The sequence below is a fragment of the Ambystoma mexicanum genome, chromosome 1p, assembly GCF_040938575.1.
Source record: "Ambystoma mexicanum isolate Mex_15411 chromosome 1p, UKY_AmexF1_1, whole genome shotgun sequence".
NCBI classification, from domain to species: Eukaryota; Metazoa; Chordata; class Amphibia; order Caudata; family Ambystomatidae; genus Ambystoma; species Ambystoma mexicanum.
This window is the reverse complement of record NC_090921.1, coordinates 1,155,600,694-1,155,625,727: the sequence shown is the minus strand read 5'-3', so window position 1 is coordinate 1,155,625,727 and position 25,034 is coordinate 1,155,600,694. Positions and strand designations below refer to the sequence as shown.

The window sequence follows — 25,034 nt, the reverse complement described above, 5'->3', positions numbered from 1 at the left end:
TGACCAGTTTTTGTAAACATCCCTAATAAAACCCTTCAAGACCATATTTCTGGTGTTTTGCTTTTTGCAGAATCCGCCAAGCTCTGTGACAGCACACATAGGTACTGAAATATACCAAGATGTGTGTGGCCCTGGAGAGGCAGCCACGTGCACACCCTCATCACACCGACATGAATGCTAGCACATTATTGACATTTTCATTTATTATTTTAAAGATGTTGGTAGCATGTTTATTAGTGTAATTAGTAAGCAAGTAGGTATAAACTTGATTTTCTATTCGAAAAGCATACAATAGCTCTAAATGATTTCCTTTCATGCCCAACCTACCCCCTCAACATTTGAAATTGCCATTGGCCTATTGTTGACATGACAGCGTGCTTGTTCACCGGTGGAAACCTCTGCTGCTTTCTCTACCTTGCCCCTGTGAGGTTGGAAAGTGCGTCCAATTGGATGCTGGGTTGTGCAGAGCAGGAAGGTAGTGTTGGTAGACAGTGTGCAAAGAATAAAAGAAAAGCATTGATCCCAATGTTTGGCGCGTGTTAATCTCCACAGTGACTATGGGCCCGATTAATGGAATATTTGCCCGGTTCAAAGTGAATTTGCGCTGCTGAAAATCGACTTTGCACTGCCGACACAAACCCTGATTCGTGGAACCGTGCAAAGTGTATTTTTGCAGTGCAAAGTCCGTGCAAGGTCATTTTGCACTGCAAAAATGACTATGCACTGACTTTGCACGGACTTTGCACTGCAAAAAGACACTTAGCACGTTTCCACGAATCAGGGTTTGTGTCGGCAGTGAAAAGTCACTTTTCAGCCGTGCAAATTCACTTTGAACCAGGCAAATATTCCATGAATCCGGCCCTATATCTTGAAATAGTACTGTCGACATGATTTCACACTTGGAGCAGTACAAAGGCTTTTAAACTGAGGTAAATGAACGCGTGTTCTACCGTAATATTGGTCACCTTTAATACAAAAAAAAGGTTAGGCCAACAAGCCCCTGGAAATATTTTGTTCATTTAAGCTTTTTTCAATGTTATATTACGTATAAGAAACAAAAAGTCTTAAAAAGGAAAATCGAATCTTCTCATTTTCCGTCAAAAGAAATGCTTCTTTATGCATTTTCTTGCGCTTAATAATAACAGTAGTAGTAGCCGTAGTAGGAAGAGCTGCAGCTGTAGCTGCTGCTGCTGCTGCTGGAGGAAATTTGTCCTCGTACTAAGTAGTATATGACGCAAGTGACGTATGCCACAGCAATCGCGATTCCGATGCCTAGAGTGACGTTATTCAGAATCTTGGCGGTCCTCGAGTTCTGACGGGCGTTGGCAACATCCCCCCTCCGGTTGCTTTCCCGCGTCTGAGGAGAGAGAAAGAAAGACAAAGAAAAGGTCAGGGTCTGCAGGTTAAGTCGACGTGTCTTGGTATTGGTTTGCCACTGACTGTACTTGTTTGATGAATGTGGCATTGTGTCAATATAGTTGTGTGTACTTCAGTAAGTGTACAAGTGTGTATGTGTTCCACTTTTGATAACCATTGTTTTACGTTTTATATTGATATATGGACAGTCAAATGATTCTGGAATGGCAACTCTGAAAAAACACATATTTACTGAATGTGTCAGTGACACCGTTTGATCTTTGCCACATGCTTTGTCAGCCAGCCTTATCCCCAATGGACCGTAGTTGCCACAGGAATACAGGTAGGAGGGAGATGGGAAGGAGGGACACCGCCCATCGCTCAAAACCCAAAACAATCTCTCGCCCCACTGGATTTATCTGGGCTTGCTCTTGTATGCAGTAACATCAGAATACATGCTGTTATGGAGATAACCTTGTTTTTTGGAATCAGTCTTCTGAAAGGTAATGGGCCTCATTACACGGTAGGCGGTAGGGACATACCGTTACCGGTAAGGGATTACCGGTATCGGTAAATCCCCTCCCCAATCACGAACCGGACATACCGCTATTAGCGGCACCGCAAAGTACGGTGGCACTATTAGCGGCAAGTCCGTGAGCGCGCGGCCCCTCAGACCGGAAATAGCGGCATAGCGCTAATATCACGGCATCACGAGCCATGCGTACATGGCAATACCGGCGTGTAGTAGACCCAAAGAACCCTTACTGGCAAGGCGCTAATACCGGCATCGCGAACCACACGTTAAAAGAGCACAGCAGAGTTCCCACCTGCCACAGGTGGACAAAATCAGCACAGGTGGAGGCAATGGAGACTGGCAGCACAAAAGAGCACACCACACCCCTCCCCACACCCATTCCCACACCAAGATGGATGCAATACTAGCAGCATTACATGGGCTAGAGGACATGATTGCTGTGCAGCAGCTACAACAACAGGCAGCACAGAGGAGACGCAGGAGGAGGAGGAGGAGGGCAAGACAGGCGCAGCAAGCACCACCAGTGCACCTAGTGATACCACAGAGGCAGCCACCAATTCCCAGGATCAGAGCCAGTCCAGTCAACCTAACCCCTGAGCAGATACACACCCTGTACCGTCTGGACTGGGATACCATCACCACCATAGTAGACATGATATACAGCGACATTGTGAGTCTCATTGACATCCGTACTGCCATCCCCCCTCTACTGAAGGTAGTAACAGTGCTCCACTTCTTGGCCACAGGCACCTACCAGCATACGGTAGGTCAGATGCATGGCATATCACAACCAGTATTCTCACGCACACTGAACCAGGTGCTCGATGCCCTCCTGCAGCACACAAGTCAACACATATACATGCCACGGACTGCCCAGGAGATCTCCAACACCAAAGTTGGCTTCCATTCACTGGCAGGCATCCCAAGTTGCATCGGGGCCATCGACTGTACCCATGTAGAACTGCTGGTCCCACATGCCAATGAGGTAGTGTACCGTAACAGAAAGCAATACCACTCCATCAACGTCCAAATGGTATGTGACTCCAATAAGATCATCACACATTGCTGTGCCCGATATCCCGGTTCAACCCATGATGCAATGGTCCTGCGGAACTCGACAATACCACGATACATGGAGCGACATGCTGGACAACGTTGGTGGCTACTTGGTGAGTAGCAGGCCGACCACATGTCAGTGTGATGTGGATTGTGAGAGGGGGGGGGAGATGCATACTCCAACTGGGCGTGAATGGGGGGGGGGAGATGCATACTCCAACTGGGCGTGAATGGGGGGGGGAGATGCATACTCCAACTGGGCGTGAATGGGGGGGGGGGATGCATACTCCAACTGGGCGTGAACTTGTGTCATGAGAAGAATGGACATACATATTTGCATCACTGTACAGTGAGGCAGCCCACAATGGACCAGAGACAAAACCACATGCCGGAAGTGAGTGCCACGGCAAACATATCAATCCATTACGCCAAACAGGCCATTCCAAACAACATGCACACCGCACAACACACCATTCCCCCATTACACAAATCAGCAACATGCATATCAAAATCACAACTGAAATGTACGCTGAACAACATCAGAAATGGTCCGCGCACATGAGTGCATACAAATGGATCCCCTGTAGCCATTGTGGTGAGGCACACCCGTACCCCACCACAGAATTGCCATCAAACAGCATGGGGACATCAACTAAGGAATGGCAGTGTACTAGCAGTGTGGCACTAACGTTGCCAGGGCCAGGAAACACAAATCACTTAAACTCTGGCGGGACATGGCAATCCCTGCTGTATGCATGCATGGTGCATGTCCACTTGCAAGGACCACCTCACCTTTCCACATTGCAGTTACCCTGATTGCCATGCGTGCTTGGATCAGTGGATGTCGTTGAATATGCAATGTTTGTTTGTGTGATATGAGCACGCTCCACATTATGTAGACACTTACACATACCCATTGTTGCACCCATGCAGGTGATGCAGGTTATCCCCTGAAGAGGTGGCTCCTTACCCCTGTGCGGAACCCACAGAACAGGCACGAAGAGGACTACAATCATGCACACACCCGTACCCGCGTGGTGATCGAGCAGACATTCGGCCTATTGAAGGAACGCTTCCGGTGCCTCAGCAGGTCGGACGGGGCACTCCTGTACGGGCATGAGAAGGTGGCCAAGATCACCATGGCATGTGTCATGCTTCACAATATGTGTATCAGACGGAATGTGCCAATGCCCCCTGACATAGAACTGCGACCACCGTCTGAGGATGATGACGGGGATGAGGATGGAGGAGAGGGGGCTGCAGGTCATGCAGGTGGCGATGCCCATGAGGGACGTGCTGTGCGGCAGCACCTGATAGACCATTGTTTCTGATGCACATGGATTAGGAGGGTGCAATTGGTGTTCAGCTCAGGGCACGGGGTGTATGGAGGACATAATCACAGTGCACCCTTCAACAATAAAGCACACATACACAATTATCAATGTCCAGTCATGTGATTATCCATGCCATTACGTGTGTATTGAGCATTATGACATTCAAACGTGCATGTACCCTCCACCCCAACAACCCTCACCCCCCTCCCCCCACAACTCCCCCAAACACCCTCACCCCCCTCCCCCCACAACTCCACCGAACACCCTCACCCCCCTCCCCCCACAACTCCACCGAACATGGTGTGCACATCAGTGCTGCATTAGTTCCCAAGTGTCAACAGGGACAGGCTGGCCCTACTTCCCTCCTCCACTACCACCATTGGGGGGTTGTGAGTCTGACCGCCGCAAGGACCGGCTGGACCTGCGCAGGATGGTTGTCTGGTCGGAGCTAGTAGACGAGGGCGTGGCTGGTTGATCTGCTCCCTGTGAGTGACGCATGCTCTCCATCGCCTCAGCAATGCGCGTTAGGACCTGCCTCACAGCGGCCATCTCGTCACATAGGCGCGTCGTGTTGCTGTCCATGGCAGCTTTCATGTCCCTTGACAACACCCGGATCTCCTCCCTGGTCGAGGCAGCCTCGCTCACTTGCCGGGCAACCAGGGCATTGAGCTCCTCCTGGCGCTGGCGTATCAGGCTCATGGTGTCGTCTGCGGCCCTGCCCCTGTTACTCCTCGGCGCAGCTTGCTGCATGTGGCCGACATCAGGTGAGCTCGCCACGGGACTGAATGACCCATCCATTGCATCTCCGGCATGCACCTCATGGATGCTGCCATTGGATGTGTTGCATGGGCTGTGGAGTGGGGACAGCTGGGGGCTGGGTGTACGCTGCCCTTCCGGTGTCGGACATGGGTCGTCCACATCACTCATAGGTGCCGTGGCTGCTGCTTCCCCAACGGAGCTATTGGCTGCGGACGGTGTGCCTTCTGGCACTGGCTCCTGAGTGGTGGGGGTGGGTGGTGGGGGTGCTGCCACAGTGTCGGATGGCATTTCGACCCTTGGTGTGGTCGTTGCGTGGGTGGCTTTTGAACGCTGGGCCACTCCAGATATCCCAGTGCCCCTCGATGTACTGGGCCTGGTGCCTGCATCCTTTCCCTTGGCCTGCTTTTTGGGTGGTGGGGCCTGCGTTGCAGAGTCCAGCTCCTCACTGTCAGATTGTGACCCTGTGGGGGAGCAAGACAGGGATAACATCAGTGATGGGTCAACGTGCATCATGCATATGTTGTTGTTGCTGCAGTTCTTTGGATTTGGACATCTACTTTGGGCCTGCAGGTTGTTGGCCAGATGGGTGGGTCATCCGGACATGTGTCAGGGTGACACGTGTGTGAGGTGCTGCATGCATGTGGTTGTGTGGGGATGTGCAGGGCATATATGCAGGGTTGTGTACATGTGTGTGTGATGACCCCATCCATTAGCTGATTCCCAATTCACATTTGGGGGAGGGACTCATGCTTGGCATTGCTGTGTCTTGCGTGGTCACTCACCTCCGTCTGACGTTGTTGCCACACCACACTCCATTCGGCCCACTCCCTCGATGGATTCTATGCCAATGGTGCTGGCACATGTCTCCTCCCACTCCTGCATCTTCATCGGGGATCCACCTCCGCCTCCTGTGCCCATGGCCAGATTCCTGTTGGCCGATAAAATGCTGCGTACACGGAGGCGCAGATCATCCCACCGCTTGCGTACGTCCTTTACGGTGCGGGGGGTGAAGCCCACCGCACTGACTTTCTGCGCCACCTCAGCCCAGATTTCCTTTTTTCTCAGGAGTGCCGGGCGCCGCATGTCGCTAGCGAACACTACGTCTGCATTTGCAGCCAGGGTGTCTGCCAGCATTTTCAATTCCTCGTTTGAGAAGCGTTCTTTGCGCTGGCGCGCATTGGCTTTCTTTAGGGCCTTGGGCATTGTTTGTTCTTCTGGGATGTGGTTTTGCCAGTCGTGGTGTTGCTGCAGGTCCTGAGTGCAGGGGATGGCAATGGATTGTGTTTTTAAAGATGGCCGCCAGGCTCTTTCCCGTTCCGGTGCGATGACGCTATTTCCGGTTCCGGTGTTTTACGGTGACCGCTAATAGCAGTGACCGCTAACAGCGGTGACCGCTAATAGCGTGCAGCATGAGGGCGGAGGTGCTATCAGCACTTTGGTCGGAGCCGGTAAGGTGCTTTTCCGCCATGGCGGTAGGGTCATTTACCGGCATGGCCCTATGCGCGTGTCCGCTAACTCGTAATGGAACGCTATTAGCGGTCTCCTACGATGGCGGACACGCTAATAGCGCCATGACGGTAAATCACATTTTTTAGCGCCTACCGTGTAATGAGGCCCAATGGCTTCATTGCAGATGGAAAACAACTCACGGTATAATAATGCCATAGGGCCTCATTATGAGATGTGCGGAATGGGTTTTATGGCGCCGGTAATGGTGCCGGCGCCATAAAACCCACTCCGCACAATTACGAGTTCCCCTCGCGGGACCCACTCTGGACGTCTGGTTTATCGAGACGTCCATAGCGGGTCCCGCGAGGGGACCATGGAGCTAACAACAGGCCCGTTCGTAATGGGCCCGTTGTTAGCTCCCTCCCCATTCCCATTGAGCCCTATGAGGGCTCGAATGGGAATGGGGAAGGACCGGGCCCGGGTTCCCTGAAGGAGGAAATACCGGGCCCTCCATACTCGGAATGGCCCGGTATTTCCCCATTCAGGGAACCCAGACTCGATTTTGGAGGCAGCCATGCCCTTATTAAGGGCATGGCTGCCTCCAAAATTGTAATGAGGCCCATAATGTTGGTGGTGCAGGGGAAAAAAAATTGCCAGTAAGCCTTTTACCGCCACTTTTTTGGCAGTAGTTGATTTACCGCCATTTTTCCTGCACCACCAAATTATACTTTTTGGCAAATTTACCACCTCAAGCTTGTTGCTGGAGGTAAATATTCCACTTTACCTCCAAAAATCGATGAATTTACAGTGCAGTAATTTTGCCAGCGGTAAATCTGCCAAAAATCCCCATGGAGTCCCGGACCTCAAAAATGGGGAATTACCACCACTTATAAAACCTGTGTTTAACACATGGAACCAAGTGGCAGTAACGTAATCGAGTTTGGTGGTAATTTAATGGAATTACTGCCGAATTACCGCCAAACTCGTAAAACGGTCCACTGATTTCTGCTGATTGATCTCAAAGTGAATGATTGTGCATCGGCAGCTGTGGGAATCATGGTGATGTTATCATCCCATACATAACAGTTTAATTTTCTACTGGCCCATGACATTCATTCAGCACTTCTGACTGCAAGACTTTCAGATGTGCACCTTAGCAAATGTTTAATGTGCCTATAGAATTTCCCTTCAGTGTATCTATCACTGTATCACAAATGTCAGTCAAGGACAGAAGCGCCAATTTAAGAGCATCAGTGTTAACTGCTTGTGGAATGTGCATTAAGCACGCATTGTATTGGTGTACGTAGCTTCAGGCTACATTTGTGTGATTGCTGTATGAACGAAGACATTGGGGGTCATTACGAGTTTGGAGGTAGCCATTGTGCTATTAGCGCCATGGCTGCCTCCAATGTTTTGTCCGGGTTCCTTGAATGGGGATTTACCGGGTCATTCCAACCTTGGAGGACCCGGTAAGTCCCCATTCAAAATACCCATCCCCATTCCCATTCGAGCACCCATAGGGCTCAATGGGAATGGGGAGGGAGCTAATAACGGGCCCGTTAATAACAGGCACGTTATTAGCTCCCTGGTCCCTTAGCGCCTCCCGCTAAGGGACCTCGTAATGGGGCGGTAAGGGGTTAACGACACCGGCATCCTTACCGGCGCCTTTAACCCCTTACTGCCACACTTGTAATGAGGCCCATCGTGTTTAAGGTTTAGTGCTACAGTGAACTGTGGCAAGCATATAGATTTCAGTGTTTCTTATACTCCTTTTTACAGTTTTAAATGTATTGGTATCTCTTATTTTGCAACAACCTAATTGCGTTGAGAGGAAAAAACTTAACAAAAAAAAGGATATATCAAAGCTGCTAAGTGCCCACCATTGAGCCAGTCCTTGCGTTTCAAGCAACGCCCATTTGCATCCTGGGACTTATAGTTTGGTTACAAAGCACTGTTGGCAAATAATCCAGCCCCAGTTCTTTCTAATTGTGACATGACGTGGATCCACATGTTAATGGTAATGTTAAAGGATATTTATACCGCGCACTCTCACCACCGTAGTGATCCCCTGGCGCTCTGGCGGATCTCTGAAAATGAAAGAGGATGGGATGGGTTAGTAATTTTGAGCGGGAAAAAGAGCAAGAGAGCTGAGATGTGCTGTTGGCAGCCTCAGTGCGGTTAACACTGTTCGCTGAGCTTAGGTGTGCTTTTTCGGTTGGTAGCCGTCATGTGTTGTTGTGTGAGGCTATGTGTGTTATGTTTTGTTGGTGAGATGTAGTGAAGTGTGTGCGGTTTGTAGTGCTTTGGAGGTGTGGTTGTGTTTGTGTAGAGTGTGAGAGGTGTATGCAGAGGGGTGAGATTGTTTAGTGGGGTTGGTTAGTGGCATCAGTAATTTAGAAGGGACGCATTCTAATCTTCACAATCCTGTCTAGATGTGGCGTAATGCTAATCTTCGCAGTTCTGACTAGATGTGACGCTAACTAATCTTTACTATTCTCTCTGGATGTGACGCAAGCTAGTATTACAATTCTGTCTAGATGTGTCGCAATGCTAATCTTCACAATTCTGTCAAGATGTGACGCAGGCTGATATTCACATCTCTATCCCAATGTGGCGCATGCTAGTAGTCACGCCTGTATCTCAATGTGGCGCAGGCTAATATTCGCATCTCTATCTGAATGTGGCGCAGGCTAATATTCGCATCTCTATCTGAATGTGGCGCAGGCTAATATTCGAATCTCTATCTGAATGTGGCGCAGGCTAATATTCACATGCTAACCATCGAAAATATGAAAAGCTGTTTTTGTTTTTATAATACTGTGCTACTCATACCTTTATTTAAAAAAACATACTGGACTCGTCCCATATGTTGCTCTGTTCTTTCTGTTTTTAGTACAGCGTAAACCTTTTGCTTTTTGCAATCAAAAAGACCGCTGTGTGAGTGTACCCTTGTCATCTGCCCTATTTCTTTTACACAGGGCGACCGAGAGAATCAGTTTTCAAGAAAAACAAGCCTCCTCACCCACGTAGATAGATCTTCCAATGAACTGTTGGCATTCTCACGGGTTTATTTTCCAAACTCTTCTGCAGGCTTTTTTCTGTGGCATGAAAACTCTTCCTTTCTTTCAACCCTGCATCCTGATGTCAGGCATTTCACCAATTATTAATATGCTTACACCCTGGAGAGGAAAAGCTGTCTCTTTGTGTTATGTGACTATTAATGGCAACACCATTGTGTGTGTGTCTAATTTCTACGTTCCTCTTAGACTGAGAATTTTATTTCAGAATATAAATGTATACTTTTAGAGTCAATAACGCCAGCAGCAACCTAAGAACATCAGTGTTAACTAGGCGTGCAAATTTCATCATTCCATGTTAGTGCGTGTAGCACCTGGTTACATTTGCGTTCCTGCTTTATGTACGTAGACATCATATGAAAGTTATACTACAGAACCGAGCATAAACCATGTATACGTCTCTCCGTTTCTATTTCTAACTTTGCACAGTTGTACATTGGTTGGTAGGTTTCTTTTTTCCCATAATGCCTAACTAACTAATTATGTAGAGGAAATACTTGGCAAGTGGCCATGCAAGCTGCAAACTGGCCTATCTCGAGACAATGTTGGGTTTACAGCCAACACCTCTCTGTATTCTGGGACTTGTAGCTCAGTGGGGCTCATTGTAAGTATTATGCCCCTTCCTTGCGCCAATGCATCTACAGTCGAGGTCTGTATGCACACCCAGTTCATACTTTTGACTGCAGCTCATGCATGCAAGAGGCAGCTACAGTGAATTTGATTAGCTTGAATAACAGTGACATATGCACAATTGGCCTACATAAAATCCAAATCCGAGGGGATACATGTCTCCTGATAGCCTGATGTTTAGCTGTATTGGGATAGATCTTGGTTGCTATAATATGTTGATCCTTGAATCAGTTGCTTGCACTTAAATGATGTTGCAACCAAGCATTGGCACACTTGACATGGGTGGCTCTTGTATAGGCATTAAATAGGCATTTGCCTGGCACTGGTATTACATGCTGAGGTACTCACACCATTTGTCAGCTGTTGCCATCTTATGGCCATGGAGTACCATTAAGACAGTGCCTAGCAAATGCCTGTCCCATTCCTCTACAACAGACAGAAATGTTGACTTTGAAAAAAGAGAGAGAGAGTGAGAAAGAGAGAGAGAGAGAGAGAGAGAGAGAGAGAGAGAGAGAGAGAGAGAGAGAGAGAAAAAAGGGCTTGTTAATGGGAAATGCATTGAACATAAAAAAATAAACATTCCTATCCCTGTGTGGGAGATAGAAATAGAAGGGGGTCTGCTGTGGTCCAAACTTCTGCTATTCCACATATAATAACTCCTTGACAGGGTCAGAAATGGCATTGCCATGCATGGTATATACCCCTCTGCTTTTTTCCAGACAGGAGCAGGGGAATGTTTTTTTTCTTCCTGTGCATTTTAAAGCACATCCCATTTATGCATTTGGGGGGTGTTTTAAAATTCCCAGAAATGCCCCCTTGCTTGCAAGAAGTGTATCAGATATCCTTTATAAAAAAGGGCCTCAGACTTTTGGTGCAAGTGATGCACCAAGAAATATTTTTGAGAATTTCCTCTCATAAATATAAACACAATAATGCTCTCACTGTCTTGTTTGGCATTTATGCATATTTATTTTCTTGTAGAGATAATATTTGAGCATAAAAACAGAATAGTCAAAGAAAGTACAGCTCCCAATATTAACAATATAGTAGTTAAGTAGATACCCATAATTCTGCTCTTCTAGAATTCTAAAACGACCACCAACCAAAGAAGTACGAGGGGCAGCACAAGTTATATATGCACATTGTGCCAGTATATCTGTTCTGTGTCGTAACAACAGAACAGATATAAAGCGGGTGCAGGATATAGAAGGTCACAGAGGAGGGGTACAGCTGTACAGGGTGGAGGACAGGAGAGGGGTGGGCGACATCTAAGGTGGTATGGGGCAAAGTTATAGCCTAGGTGTTGAAGAGGAAAGACTCCTTGAAGAGGTGGGCCTTGAGTTCTTTTCTGAATTTCTAGGAGCATGATAGAGAGTCTGATGCTGACAGGGAGGAGGTTTCATAGTCTTGGCGACTAGCCACAGAATACATGTTTTCTGGTCCTTTCCTTTTGCTGTGGCGGCTTTCAAGTCTGCACATGTACTGGCTTCTGGTGGTGCGCTGCCCGCCAGAGATGCTGAGTTTCTCTGCTATGTAGATGGGTGACTTGAGGGGGACTGCTTTATGGATGATGCAGCAAGACTCGAAGGTGATTTGTGCGTGCAGTGGGAGCCAGTGAAGGTCAATGCGGGTTGGGGTGATGTGGTTTTCCCTGTGTGGATCCTTGATGAGACACACAGCCACGTGAAGGCCACTTCTCAAGGGCACAATGATGATGGCGGGAGGGCTTCGTGGAGGGCATTGACCCGATCCAGGTGGGAATCGGACCAAGGCATCAATGGTGGATCTAAAGCTGTCCGGAGGGAGAAAGGTCTTGACTTTCTGTAGGAGAAGGAGCTGATACCAAGCTGTCTGAGTTTTCTTAGCTATGTGTGTCTTGAAGGAGATGTGTTTACTGATGTGTAACTAAAGGGACTTGGCGCAGGAGGTAAACTCGGCTGTGAAGCCCTCAAAGTTCATGGTTGATAGCCAGGTCTGTATGTCTGAGTGTTCGGTGTTGTTGATTAGGAGTAAAAATATATATATATTTGTTTTATTCTGTTTATTGTTTTAGTTGATTTTTTACAACTTTTTCAATATCATTTCATCAACTTACAATTCTATTAAAACACATCTTTCATAAATACCAGTCTAAAAGCAATTAATATAAAACATTTTTTCATTTCATATAGTTAAAATTAATATGTTCTTCATTCGAGTGAGTTACTTAGTTAATAGTTACAATCTTTCGTTAACATTCTCAGTTATCACATGATCATTTATAAAATTCTAAAATCAACACAGTCATCAGATTAACACCTCATGTCTAAGTCGTGCTGAATAAATTCAGTTTCATCAGGAATTGTATTTAGATATATATTCAGTGAGACCCGAGAGGTATTAAATATCTTAATCCACATAGTATCATGTGTTAGAAAAACATTGTTTTTAAAAAAACCTTTGAAAATAAAATATTCTTTCAAATAATAGACCTGGACATTCAGTAATAATATGTTTTAGGGTTTCATTACATCCAGCTTGACAAAAGCGACAGGTAATATCTTGATTTGGAATAGGTGAATAGGATGCTATTTTCACTTTTGTAAGACATAAATTAAATCACATTCTCATAATCTGGTCAGCATAGTCTCTACTGGGAAATTTCTTCGAATAATCAGGGAGCTCATAGACAGATTCGATCAGAAAAGCACCATTTTTGTAAACAGAGTATTTCATACAGTCTTCTCTCATAGTTATCTAGTCCCAAGCATACAGTGTAACCTTAGCTCTTACAGGGTTGTCAAGTAATAATTCCATAGAGATGTCAGTTTGGTTCATTATTGTTAAGCAAGTTTGTTTCCAGAAATTCAGGGGACCAGATTCAGAAGATAGTAGTAGCATATTTAGCACAGGAAATAGGTTGTTCACTTCAGGTGACGCTAATTTACATTTCCTAAACGTGGCTAATAGATGCCATGCCGCAGCAGCTCTGAGTGATATGAGTCTGAGTTCATACCTTATCATCTGTATTGGGGTTGATTGTGGTAGCGGTAACACTGATTTCCAAAATATATCCTCTAAGAATTCCCATTTTGGGAATTCAGTAAGTACTTTAGCTTCACTGCCATATATTATCTTTGGTATCACTTTTTGGTTATAAAACAAAATAACCGGGTTAACTGAAAATCTCCCATATTTTTTTTGAAGTCATTTACCTTGGATGGCCAATAGCTTCATCTTATTAATCATCTCCACCTTGTAAGGATAGTCAGATCGACTATTGTAAATATTTACGCCTAGGTAGGTGTAATGAGACCTCTGAGCAATTGGGAGAGAAAGAATAGACCAATTGAATCGATATCCATTTTTTGGAGGACTATGGTGGAAAATTAGAATATTCGATTTATTAGCGTTAATTCTTAGGTTATTAGCATTAGCATATGTGCCTAAAGCTGTCAATTTTCTCTGTAGACCTATTGGAGTCCTGTCTAATAGTACCAAGTCGTCAGCATAGATTAAATAAGGCACTGGTGTATTTTGTAGTTTTGGAGGGAAAGAGCGGATATTAATTAAGTCTTCTAAAATGTCACCTATATAGAAATTAAAAAGAAATGATGCAAAAGGACATCCTTGTTTCAGCCCCATGTTGACTGATATAGGATCCGTTAAAAGACCATCTGTAGTTAATTTGACACTGATCGAGTTATTAGAATAAAATTGCTGGATCAAATATATAAGATAAGGAGGACATGAAGAGGATAATAGTTTTAGCCATAAAACATCTCTCGAAACAGAGTCAAAAACTTGTTTAAAATCGATTAAAGCAATAAAAAACGGTTGTTTCTTTAAAATTGCTTGAGTTTTGATCGCTGCTAAAATCATTAGATTTAAAACAGTACCAATTCCTGGTAAAAACCCTGATTGATATTTATCGCCAATTGATTTTTCCACTGAACATTTAATAAAATCTCGAAGTATGAGTTTTGCCATAATTTCTCCGGGGACATCTAATAGGGCAATAGGCCTATAATTACTGGGATCTTGTCTGTCCCCTTTTTTATAAATTGGAATCACTATGGCCTTCTGCCACAAGGGGGGTATCTTTTTTTAATCAATAATTTGCTTGAATAATGTTAATAAGAGCTGCGCCGACTGTTCCGGATAGACTTTAATAGTTGCATTAGATAAATTATCAGGGCCAGGGGCTCTTGAATTACTACGTTTTTTAATAATCAACACGAATATCTAATTTGTCAAAAATAAAGGGTTCCAAATCCGGTGGTTCATTCAAATTGAATTGTTGGTCAATTAAAGAGATTTTTATTAATTCAGAAAAGTGAGTGTTCCATTTTGCTACATCGATTGTGTTTAAGTCGCAGGACTTGTGGATTTTACTCGGAGACTCATTAATCAACTGCCAAATTTCTCTAGTGGATTTTGTCATAACAGCTTTCAACATTAATTCAGCAGTCTCCTGGCTTTCTTTATTTTTGATGGCTCTTATCGAGTTTCTATATTTTGTTTTAACATTCTTTTTTTCACCATTGTCATTCAATTTTGAGAGTTTACATATTTTTTTCGATATTTCTTTTTTAATTCTGCAATTTCGTTATTGAATTTGGATTTATAATGTATTTTGGCAAACGCGATCTTCGTTTGTGATTGAGCTATTAACCGAATGTAATCGGAGTAATGTTCTCCTTCAACTGAAGTAGCTAAATGAGGTTTTTTAGGGATCATATTTTCTAGATTTCTTATCCTAGAAGGGAACCACTTGAGTCTATTCATATTTTTACTTGATTGGATTTTATGTGGATAGTAAAGTGATTTCTTTTAGCTGGTGAGGCAACCATCTGGTCACTAACTGATTGTGATCACTATCAGCTGATGGGAGAACTTCAAAGCTAGCTATTCTTTTATTAGCATCTTCCGATATATAAATATAGTCAATCACTGACTATGAAGTACCTCTCGACCATGTAGGAGCCTGAGGAGAGTTGTGAATTGAAGAACCATTAAGCATCCTCATTCTTCGAGTCTCCATTAACAATTGCCACATCAGTGCTCTACACTTAAGATGTTTCGTTGAGGTAGTTAGACGGTTCACATTAAAATCACCAGCAATTATCGTTGTTTTGATAGAGGTATCCAAGGCTATACAATCGAGTATGGTTTCTATTTTAGAGAGAAAAATGTCCTCCTTTGAAGCCAAAGGGTTCCAATATATGTTAATAATCGCAGACTCAGGGTATAAGGGATGGACACAGTTGTTAGTCGTGATTCTAACTACTTGGATTCCTGGGTCCAGAGTTAACCAAGGAATAAGATTGAGTTGAGAATCGGTTCCGATAGCTACTAGAAGGCCAGCCATTGGGCGGCCTTTGGTTGGTTTAATTGCTAGAACAGATGAAACTTGATGGTCTATCCATATCGGATTCGAGGTTAGCCACACTTCTTGGAATAGTGCTATCTCTACATTATGAACTGCCTTAGGTAGTTGGTTGAGAAGATGGCTAAATCCTCTTGTATTCCAACAGATTAATGAACATGAGTGAGTTGGCTCTAGAGATAGATGCTATTTTTCTCGCTGGTCAGAGTAATCTCGTGCATTCGAAACCCATAACCATCGCAATTTCGGGTTGATTACTTTAGACCCTTGATTTGCTTGTAAAGAGGAGTTATTGCATTTGCAGCAGCATTGAGAGTCTTTCTCATTTGACCCACCGGTGGAGGCCAAATGGTTTGTCATTTTCTGTTTCTGAACAGGCGGCGGGGCTTTAGCTTCTAATTTGAGCCCTATTCTAAATAAAGCAAACCTCTCAAGCCATATTACATTTTTTATCATCTTTGACGGGATCACAATCTCAACTATATCTTGATTCGAGGGAATTGGATATTTTATCCGATCTATATCACTTGAGTGAATTAACTGAAGAGAGGATATAGAGTGCAGTATAGTTAAGATTGTATTCCTATTTGGAAATGGGTCTTCATAGACTCTGTCTATCATTGTTGCAATTAGGGTTTCATCGTTTAGACCAGGGAGAGCATATCTGATTTCTCTATTTCTTCAATTCTTGCTGCCTCATTTCCAAGTGTCCGGGATTGGGTATTCATCTGCAAAGATAGATTTCCTGAGTTGTCAACCTGAGAGGTTTTGATTGATTTGACTTCGACATCCGTAAGGTTCTTAAACCCAATTGATTCAATGATCTGGTTAATGGTGGTAAGCTCTAGACGTTTTTGGTCCATAGTTTTAAAGATCAGATCATCTTTATTGAGTTTAACAAACATTGTCTGTTTGAGACAGGTTTATCTTGTTGGGCGTGGTGAAGGCTATGGTGAATAACATCAATGTTAGGTAATGGATGAGTTGAGTAAACAGACATATTCATTAGGTCAGATTCTACATTTGACACATCTCCAACTATTTTCTCAGAATCACATTCATGTGATGATATATCTGGTTGGTAGCCTTTAGCAACATCGGATTTGGTGGAACAGGTGATCTTGGGTCATTTTTTTTTCCACTAGGGTGCAGGTTCTCAGAAATTAGGCAAATTGGTTAATCAGGAATCTCTAGTATAGAGTTTCCTTTTCCATCATTAGGAATGGTATTGTTTTCTTTTAGAGTTCTGATTGTTTCTCTTAGTTTGGACCATATTTTTTTATTTTTTATTTTTATTATTATTTTCTTTTTAACCTGGTTGTTCTAAAGGATGCGAGGTACGTTTCCTGTTTTTTTTGTGTTTTTTTTAGAAATGTTTCCTCCTGGGCGGAAGATTTCATATAGGAGAGGGTTTAAGATGGAGTCCTCCACTATAATTACCTCAGGAGTTGGCTTGGCAGTTAAAGTAGGTGATTCTGATTCCAATTCATTAGATGGAGAATGTGAAAAATCAGGATCTAATTCAATTTCATCACCTGGTCCCTCAGCCGGTGTTGCCTCAGGTGGTTCTATGCTTGTATTGACAGATACAGATGTTAGCATCAATGGGAGATTCCATACCAACCAATCAACTTTGTTCATTAGGATTACAGGGTTGTTTAGATGCGTAGCTAACTTCTTTTCCACTCCTTCATACAATTTAGTCAGAGTAAAAATACTTGTATTAATGGCTACTAAAGCCGCATCCAGATTAGTTGCATTCACTGATGGAAAACCAAAGGAGGGACGTAGAGTAGGTTTGTTATAGGAAGCTACAAATGAAGAGTCAAGGGCTAGATCTTGTTTATTTTCTTGTTCTGTAGAGAATAGGGCTGGTGAGCCCGATAGCCTTGATATGGACTCTACACTAATGTTGGGGTTAACATTAGGCTGGGTCAAAGAGTCAGGGATGGTTTGAGGGAGCCCCGTTAAGGGGGCTGCAGAGGAGAGACTTTGTGCAGTGATTTGAGAGTACAGTGGAGGGATAGTGTTCAAATCAGGTTGGTGAAATTGCACAACAGTCCTAATCTCTCCCTCATGCATTAGTGAATGGGGTGGAGTAAATAAAGTATCAGTGGCATCATTTATCCCCTTTAGCATGTCACATTTTTGCATCGTGACATCCGAGAGGGCATAGGACATCATTTGCTTTCCAATTTCATTAGTAAAGGGCTTTGTTGTGCTCATTTCTATTGCTGGGGGCTCCGCTCCTGTTACAGAGCCTGTTCGCACAGTTAAGTTTCTTCCGACAGATTCAAAGTGAACTGAGCTTTTTTCAACAGGGTAAAAATGAGCTGTAGCACGTTGGCAGTCTTTGGCTGTTAGCGTTTCAGACCGCGAGCGTGAAACTAGATAGCATTCGTCTTCTGGCAAGCCTAGACCCGCTAGTACGGACTTTGGTAAGTTTACAGAGTGAGGCATATCTGAAGTCAGCTTGTAAACAGACATTTATATGTGCTCTGGATGTAATGTAATAAAGGGGGAGGGAAGAGAAAAAGAACAGAAAAGAAAAAAAAAAGGAGGAAGACAAAAAAAAAAGAGTGAAATAAACAGGATTTCTTACTAGCATCTCGCTTCCTTATATATAGCTATGAATGGGCAGAAGAGCGTAGAGCCCAGACCGCAGAACTGCAGTCCTGCAGTCTGGTACTCTACGGTACTCTTCGTGGTGCGCGCGCGCTTGCGCGCGCGGCCAGTTGTTTTTGTAGGCGATTGGGCACAAATGGGTGTGTTTGAAGATTTACTAAAGGAAAGAGTTAAAAATAACGATTTTAAATATATTACCTCAGTATATGATGGTCACAGCCATTATATAAAGCATTTAAAGTGAGTCCAACCTGAAAAAAAAGGAAAAGAAAACGAAGTCCAAATAAATCCAATTTTAGGGATCCAAGAGTAGACAGCAAAAAGAGTCCAGGCGTCTGCAGTCTGGTACTCTACGGTACTCTTCGCCGTGCGCGCGCGCTGTTGCGCACAGCCAGTTGTTTTTGTAGGCGATTGGGCACAAATGGGCGTGTTTGAAGATTTACTGCTCAGCCTCCGACATTGTTCCAGGCTGTTCGATGAGTGGCTGCGAGAAGCAGGTGTGCTGGAGGATTAGGAATAGAAATTTGGTCTTGGAGGGGTTGACCCTCAAGTATGCACTGGACATTCTAGACTGGATCAGCGAGCGACAGGTTTTGAGCTTGTGGATGTCCTTGATGGAGTCGATCGTGAGGTATAGCTTTGTGTCATCAGCATATTGATGGATGTGGATGTTGTGTGTGGCTAGGAGGGCCCACAGGTGCTCCATGTATAGATTGAATATCACTGGGGAGAGGATGGAACCCTGTGGGTCTCCACAGGTGACAGATAGCATTGGCGATGTCGAGAATTCCAGCTGAACAAACTGCTGGCGGTTGATGAGGTAGGACTTGAACCAGCATAGGACAATGGGCCTCATTCCAACCCAGGCGTTAAGGGGTTTACGGCGCCGTAAATGGCGCTGACCCTTAACGCCTGATTACAAGGTCCCTTAGTGCCATGGTGAGTTTAACGCCTGCTTTTTGCAGGCGTTAAAATCCATGGCGCTAAGGGACCTTGGAGATAATTACGGCACCGTAATTTACGGTGGCGTAATTATCTCCTTCCCCACTCCCATTATGCCCTATGGGGCAAAAATGGGAATGGGGAAGGATAAATGGGAAATGGGGATTTACCGCCCCACTCACCTTGGAATGGGGCGGTAAATCCACCAACCACCATGGCGTAAACGTAGTTTACGCCATGGCGGTAAAGGTACGACCCAGGCGGTAACTTACCGCCTGGGTCGTAATGAGGCCCAATGTCACTGATCCCCACGTGCTGATGTAGGGTGGCTGTGAGCGCCTGCTGGTCTACTGACCATCATCAAGGATGTTGAGGGCATCTTCGACCACCTTCTGTATGGTTGCCGTCTCCTTGGAGGAGATTGTTGGTGTTGATGTGTTGCTGCAGTTGCACAGCTACAGCTTTCTTAATGGGTGTCCAGTCAAAGTATCGAAAACATAGCTTCGAAATACAATAGTTTCCAAACAAAATGATCGGAAAAAAAAATGTGAATGCATTTTTTTTATGTAAATGTTTATTTTTTGGTTCCTATAGTAAAATTGGTGGTTTTTCCCAAAAAAATTGGGGTTTGGGGGTGGACCCCCCCCAAAAAAAACCCAAAAAAACCCCAAAAAAACGTGCATTCGAAAAAAAAATGTTGATCCTTTTGTGTCAAAACCTTTGTATTTCGACACTATGACTGTCGAAACTATCACTATGAACCTTCTTCATGATCTTACCTAGTATGGAAAATGGGTGATGGGGCGATAGTTACCCAGGTTATCAGTATCCAGAGTGTGTTTTTTTTAGTAGAGGGGGGATTTTTCCTGTCTTTAGGGTCGATGGGAAGGTGCCTTGAGTTAGGGATCTGTTGATGAGCTCCAGGTAGGAAAGGAGACCATCTTCATGCAGGGTCTTGAGGATGGATGCTGGGGGGTTATTGTCTGTATATGATGTCGTTTTGAGGGCAGCCAGAATTTCTACCAGGTCCTCTGTAGAGAGTGTCTTGAATGTTGTCCAGGGCGTGGAGTTTTCGGGAGGAGGGACGTGAGGTGGGTCTGTGGATATAGAGCTGGTGTCTATGTGCTGGTGAATCTTGCGGATTGTGTCGATGAAGAAAATGTTGATGGCAGTAGATTTTTCAATGGAATGTGCTATGGCAGGGTCGGGTAGCGGGTTGACGCAGTGCTTGACCGATTTTAAAAGATCTCTACTTTTGTTGCTGACTTCTGCTATGGTGTTCTGATAGTAGCAGGGATTGACTGTGTTGATTAGTTGTCGTCGGGTTGATCAAAGTTCCTTGAGGAGCGCCAGGTCAGGTACGGTCCTGGAGCGGCTTCAGGTTTTCTCTTGTTTCCTGATGACTCTTTTGCTGAAGTTGAATTCTTGCGTGTGCTAGGGTGCTGACAGTTTTGGTTAGCAAGTGCTTTGTTTCAGTGGCACATGTCGGTCAATGGAGGCTGAGAGGACGCGGTTGAGTGCTTCCAATAGAGAGTCGCAGTTCGTTTGGAGGTGTTCGGTCCATGTGAGGTGGAAGTTGGCAAGGTCTTCCGTGAGGGCTTCCACCGGGAAATTCTTGAAGGACTTGAAGGTTTGTCTGATGGGAGTGCTTAACTGGGGCGGTGTGCACGATATTGAAAGGCACCGCTTGGCAGTCAGACCAACCAAGGGCGAGAGGAGAGATGTAGTGGAGGGAAGGCAGTGCAGTTATGATTATGTCCAGGATGTTACCTTTCTCGTGCGTTGGGTTTTTTATGTGCTGTGTGATGCTGAGGGTGTCGAGAAGGCCGAGGAGAGCTTCCTTCATCAGTTTGGTTGCCTTGTTGCCTGGGAGTTTGAAGTCGCCTAGGAAGATGTTGTTGACGTACAAGATGGAAATGGTGGAAACCAGGTCGGTGAAGTCTCTGATGAAGGCAGTGTTGCGTTTGGGTGGTCTGTAGATGAGCTGGAAGGTGGCTGTGTCCATTAGGGGGAGCCGGGAGTGGCAGGAGAGGACTTTGAAGGAGCCAATGTTGTTGACATCAAGTCTGGTGCAGGGCCACAAAGTCTTGTGGGTGACTGCGAGGCCTCCACCTGTGTTGTACGGCCAGGCTCTGTGTTGGATGATGTAGCCGTCGGGTACAAGAATGTCTAGTATGTGGTTGGAGGTGGGCATCAGCTAGGTCTCGGATATGATGATGGCATAAAGGTCATGTGTGGTGAAGAGGTCATCGATGTCTGCTGCTTGGGTGATAGCTGACCAGATGTTGGCGAGCATCAACTTCTGTGTTGTGGGCAGTGAGGGCGTGCTGGTGGGACTGAGGCTGATGTGGGTGAGGTTGCTGCATTGCGGGGTCCATCCCTTAGAGGAGGGACGGTGTTCTTAACGTTGGGGTTGCCTGGTGATGGTGGGGATGGCCTGTGGGGACAGAGGAAGAAAACACATGTTGGCGCATGCTTGCCTGTTGTCTGAGGAGGGGTTTGGGCCCTGGGTCCTCCCGGTCCATACAGGTCAACAGGAATTGCCCTTTTCTCCATCTACCCTTCATTACGGATGCCCGTACAAGACCTTAAGTCGCCTTACAGTCACTGAATTTCGTTCTCATTTTTTAAGTCAACATATTGTTTCTCTGTCATGCTGTGCCATCTAGTGGACTTTTCTAGGATAACACGACAGTTAAACAATGGGCCTCATTATAAGAATTGCGGAATGGGTTAACGGGTGCCGCAAATGGAGGCGGACCAGTTAACACCATTCCGCAATATTACGAGGTCCCCTCACGGAACCCGATGTTGACGTCTGGTCTTACCAGACGTCCATAGCGGGTCCCGCGAGTGGACCAGGGATCTATCAACGGGCCAGTCGTAATTGGCCCATTGTTAGCTCCCGCACCCATTCCCATTGAGGCCTTTGGGGGCTCAAATGGGGAAGGTCCGGGCCCGGGTTCCCAGTAGGAGGAATTACCGGGCCCTCCAAACTCGGAATGGCCCGGTAATTCCCCATTCCGGACCCGGCTTTGGAGGCAGCCATGGCGCCAATAGCGCCATGGCTATCTCCAAAGTCGTGATGAGGCCCAATGTGTGTTATGTCCTTTCCAACGCAGATGAATTATATGTATGTTCAATGTTTTTCATTAAGTTTAATTATACATATATATGATTCATTTTATTCAAATATTTACAGGAGGACAACCCCCAAAGCTCACTTACTGCTCCTTCTCTTTCCCCAACTGCCTCCACCCAATGCCTCTACTTTAAAAGAATTGATTCTTTCCATAACTAACCTGCAATAGGACTTTTTTCTCAATCGATATTTAAAATAAATCAATATGTGATCTCTATTTTCAATGTGATGTTTTATAGACCGATAATATGTCTGGACGCCGTTGTCAGATACAATGGCACAACATAAGATATTGAATTATGCCTCATGAATACATGACAACGTGTTATAGGAAAGGTCACATTACTGGTGGCAAACAAATGACCTGATTACTAAAGTAAGTAATTACAGGTCTGGAGTGAAAATCATTGTCATACAGACCTCACAACATGAATTGGTCATATTATTAAAGCGCAGAAACTTCCTGGAACAAGGTATCAACTAAACGCAGGGGAGCTGAGTGAGAGGGTGCCTTGATGCGCCTACGCAGTTTGAAATGACTCGCCCTCAGGATGTCACATCCCTCTACAGCCTCTATGTCACTTATTAACGGGCCCGTTGTTAGCTCCCTCCCCATTCCCATTGAGCCCTATGGGGGCTCGAATGGGATGTGAATGGGGAAGGACCGGGTCCGGGTTCCCTGAAGGAGGAAATACCGGGCCCTCCAAAGTTGGAATGGCCCGGTATTTCCCCATTCAGGGAACCCAGACCCAGACACGATTTTGGAGGCAGCCATGCCCTTATTAAGGGCATGGCTGCCTCCAAAGTCGTAATGAGGCCCTTTCTTTGAAAAGAAAAAACAGAAAAAAAAATGTTCTTAGTCCACTATGGAGGACTATGTCATGGCCACTAAGCAGCCAATCAATAACAGTCACACAGGCACCACACAGTACAGGGTTATTCCTATATCCTTTTCTTTGCTGATTGACCAGCACAAGCTAAGTAATCCTTGTTACTTGCTTTTCACTTTTCAAGCATTTATTGTAAAATATATTTCAATTTCTAATTGTTAATAAGCTATGGTTGCCCTTTGCCCTTTCTATAATGTCTTCTGTTTCTCTGTTTCGCACTGCAGCCGCAAGGCAACTCAAATGCCCTGCTCTGGCTTTATTTTACCTGTGGTGCCAGTTTCCGCTGTTGCCCTGGTGCATATACAAGTTTGCCTCATTGACCATTCTCCTGTGGTCTGTTTGGCACTTTCCGTCTCATCTCTCTACTGCTTAACTCATTACGTATTCTCTCGATGTGAGCTTCTTCACTTTACTTTATTCATTTGTATAGCGCTGGGAACTGGCCTGCAGCCATGGACCCATTAACAGACAGACATAGACAACATAAACCTAATAAGGCAAGTTCAAGGGGAAAACCTGACAGAAATCCGTGTAATAAAACTGTCTTTAATCCATGTTTGAAGTTTGCTAGTTCTGCAATGAGCACGCTTCAGCCGGTTCAAAGGCAGTAGTGCCTTTGCTCGAGGCTTGGTGTCTCCTCTAAAAAAGGCAAGACATTAGCTTGCAAGAAAGGACATTCTAGCCCTGGTATTAGCTTGTGCCTGATCCTTACCCTCAGGCTATGGAGGGACCACTCAACACCACCCCCCCAAAACAGAGAGGGGCGCTCGGCAACCTTCAAACTAAAATAAGATGTTATTCCTTGTCCTACACAACAGTAGGTGGGCTGTACCCTCTTCACTTACAACACCTAATGGTAGGAAATCCAGGATTTGGTGGGTTGATGCTCCATCGTAACCATCTCATATCTTCCATGGGGTGCCACAAGGCTGTCCCCGTCATTGTTTAATATTCATATTAAACCATTGTGTCTTAACATGGAAAAACTCGGCCTACAGTTCACTAATTACGCTGATGACATACAGCTGATTATGGAGCTTAGTGTTGATCATGTACTAGACCATTGAATCAAGTATACAGAGTTATTAAAAACTGGATGACAACAAATTGGCTCTGTTTGAATAGCGCATAAACCGAGCTGATGGTCTACGGGTCAAAGCAATCTAGGGCAAACCCGAGCCACGCCTACAAAGGGTTTGAAATTGAAGGATACCGAATTCCAGTCGTAGACCAGGTAACAACCTTAGGCATCTACATGGAAGCATCCTTGAATGTAGATGCCCACGTGAACTACGTGGAAAAAATGTGTATTATTAGTTGAAGGTACTGCGGCAGATTAGCCCATTAGTCACTCAAAAAACAGTGAAAAGCTGGTCCAGGCTATTATATTACAGAGGCTTGATTATTGTAACTTCCTTTTAGGAGGGGCAAGTAAAGAATGCTTGGGGAGGCTTCATAGAATCCAGAACGACACTGTCCGTATAGTCTGCAATATCTCCAAGAGAGAAACAGTATCTAGGGCCCGGAAAGAGCTCCACTGGCTCACTTTGAGGGCACGATTTCAATTTAAAATCCTTACTCTGGGACACAAATGCTTGTTTGGAGTTGCCCCTGGCTATTTGAAAGAAACATTTGAATTTTATAAGCATTGCCACTCCCTGCGGTCTTGTAATGCGCAACAGATCATTAATCCAGATTTAAAAGAGTCAGAGGGAATGCAGATCCATTCCCCGTATTGGTTGCACCGGTGTGGAAAGAAATTCCTATTGGATTGCGAAGGAAAAATGCCATTTTATCTTCAGGAAATGTTTAAAAACCCTCCTTTTTGAGTAAGATAGTATTTGTTTGGGCCCTAACTGTGTCCCCCTTTC

General features: G+C 45.0%; 1 protein-coding gene across 1 annotated transcript in view; it reads right to left on the bottom strand.

Annotated features, from left to right (window-relative positions):
- Positions 1-952: 952 nt before the first annotated feature.
- Positions 953-25,034, bottom strand: part of LOC138570162 (interferon-induced transmembrane protein 1-like) — a 67,516-nt gene continuing 43,434 nt past the window's right edge. Inside the window, exon 2 of the mRNA XM_069648867.1 lies at positions 953-1,357. Within this exon, the coding sequence (XP_069504968.1) occupies positions 1,133-1,357 (225 nt within the window). The 3' untranslated portion in view covers positions 953-1,132. The remainder of the gene's footprint in view (positions 1,358-25,034) is intronic.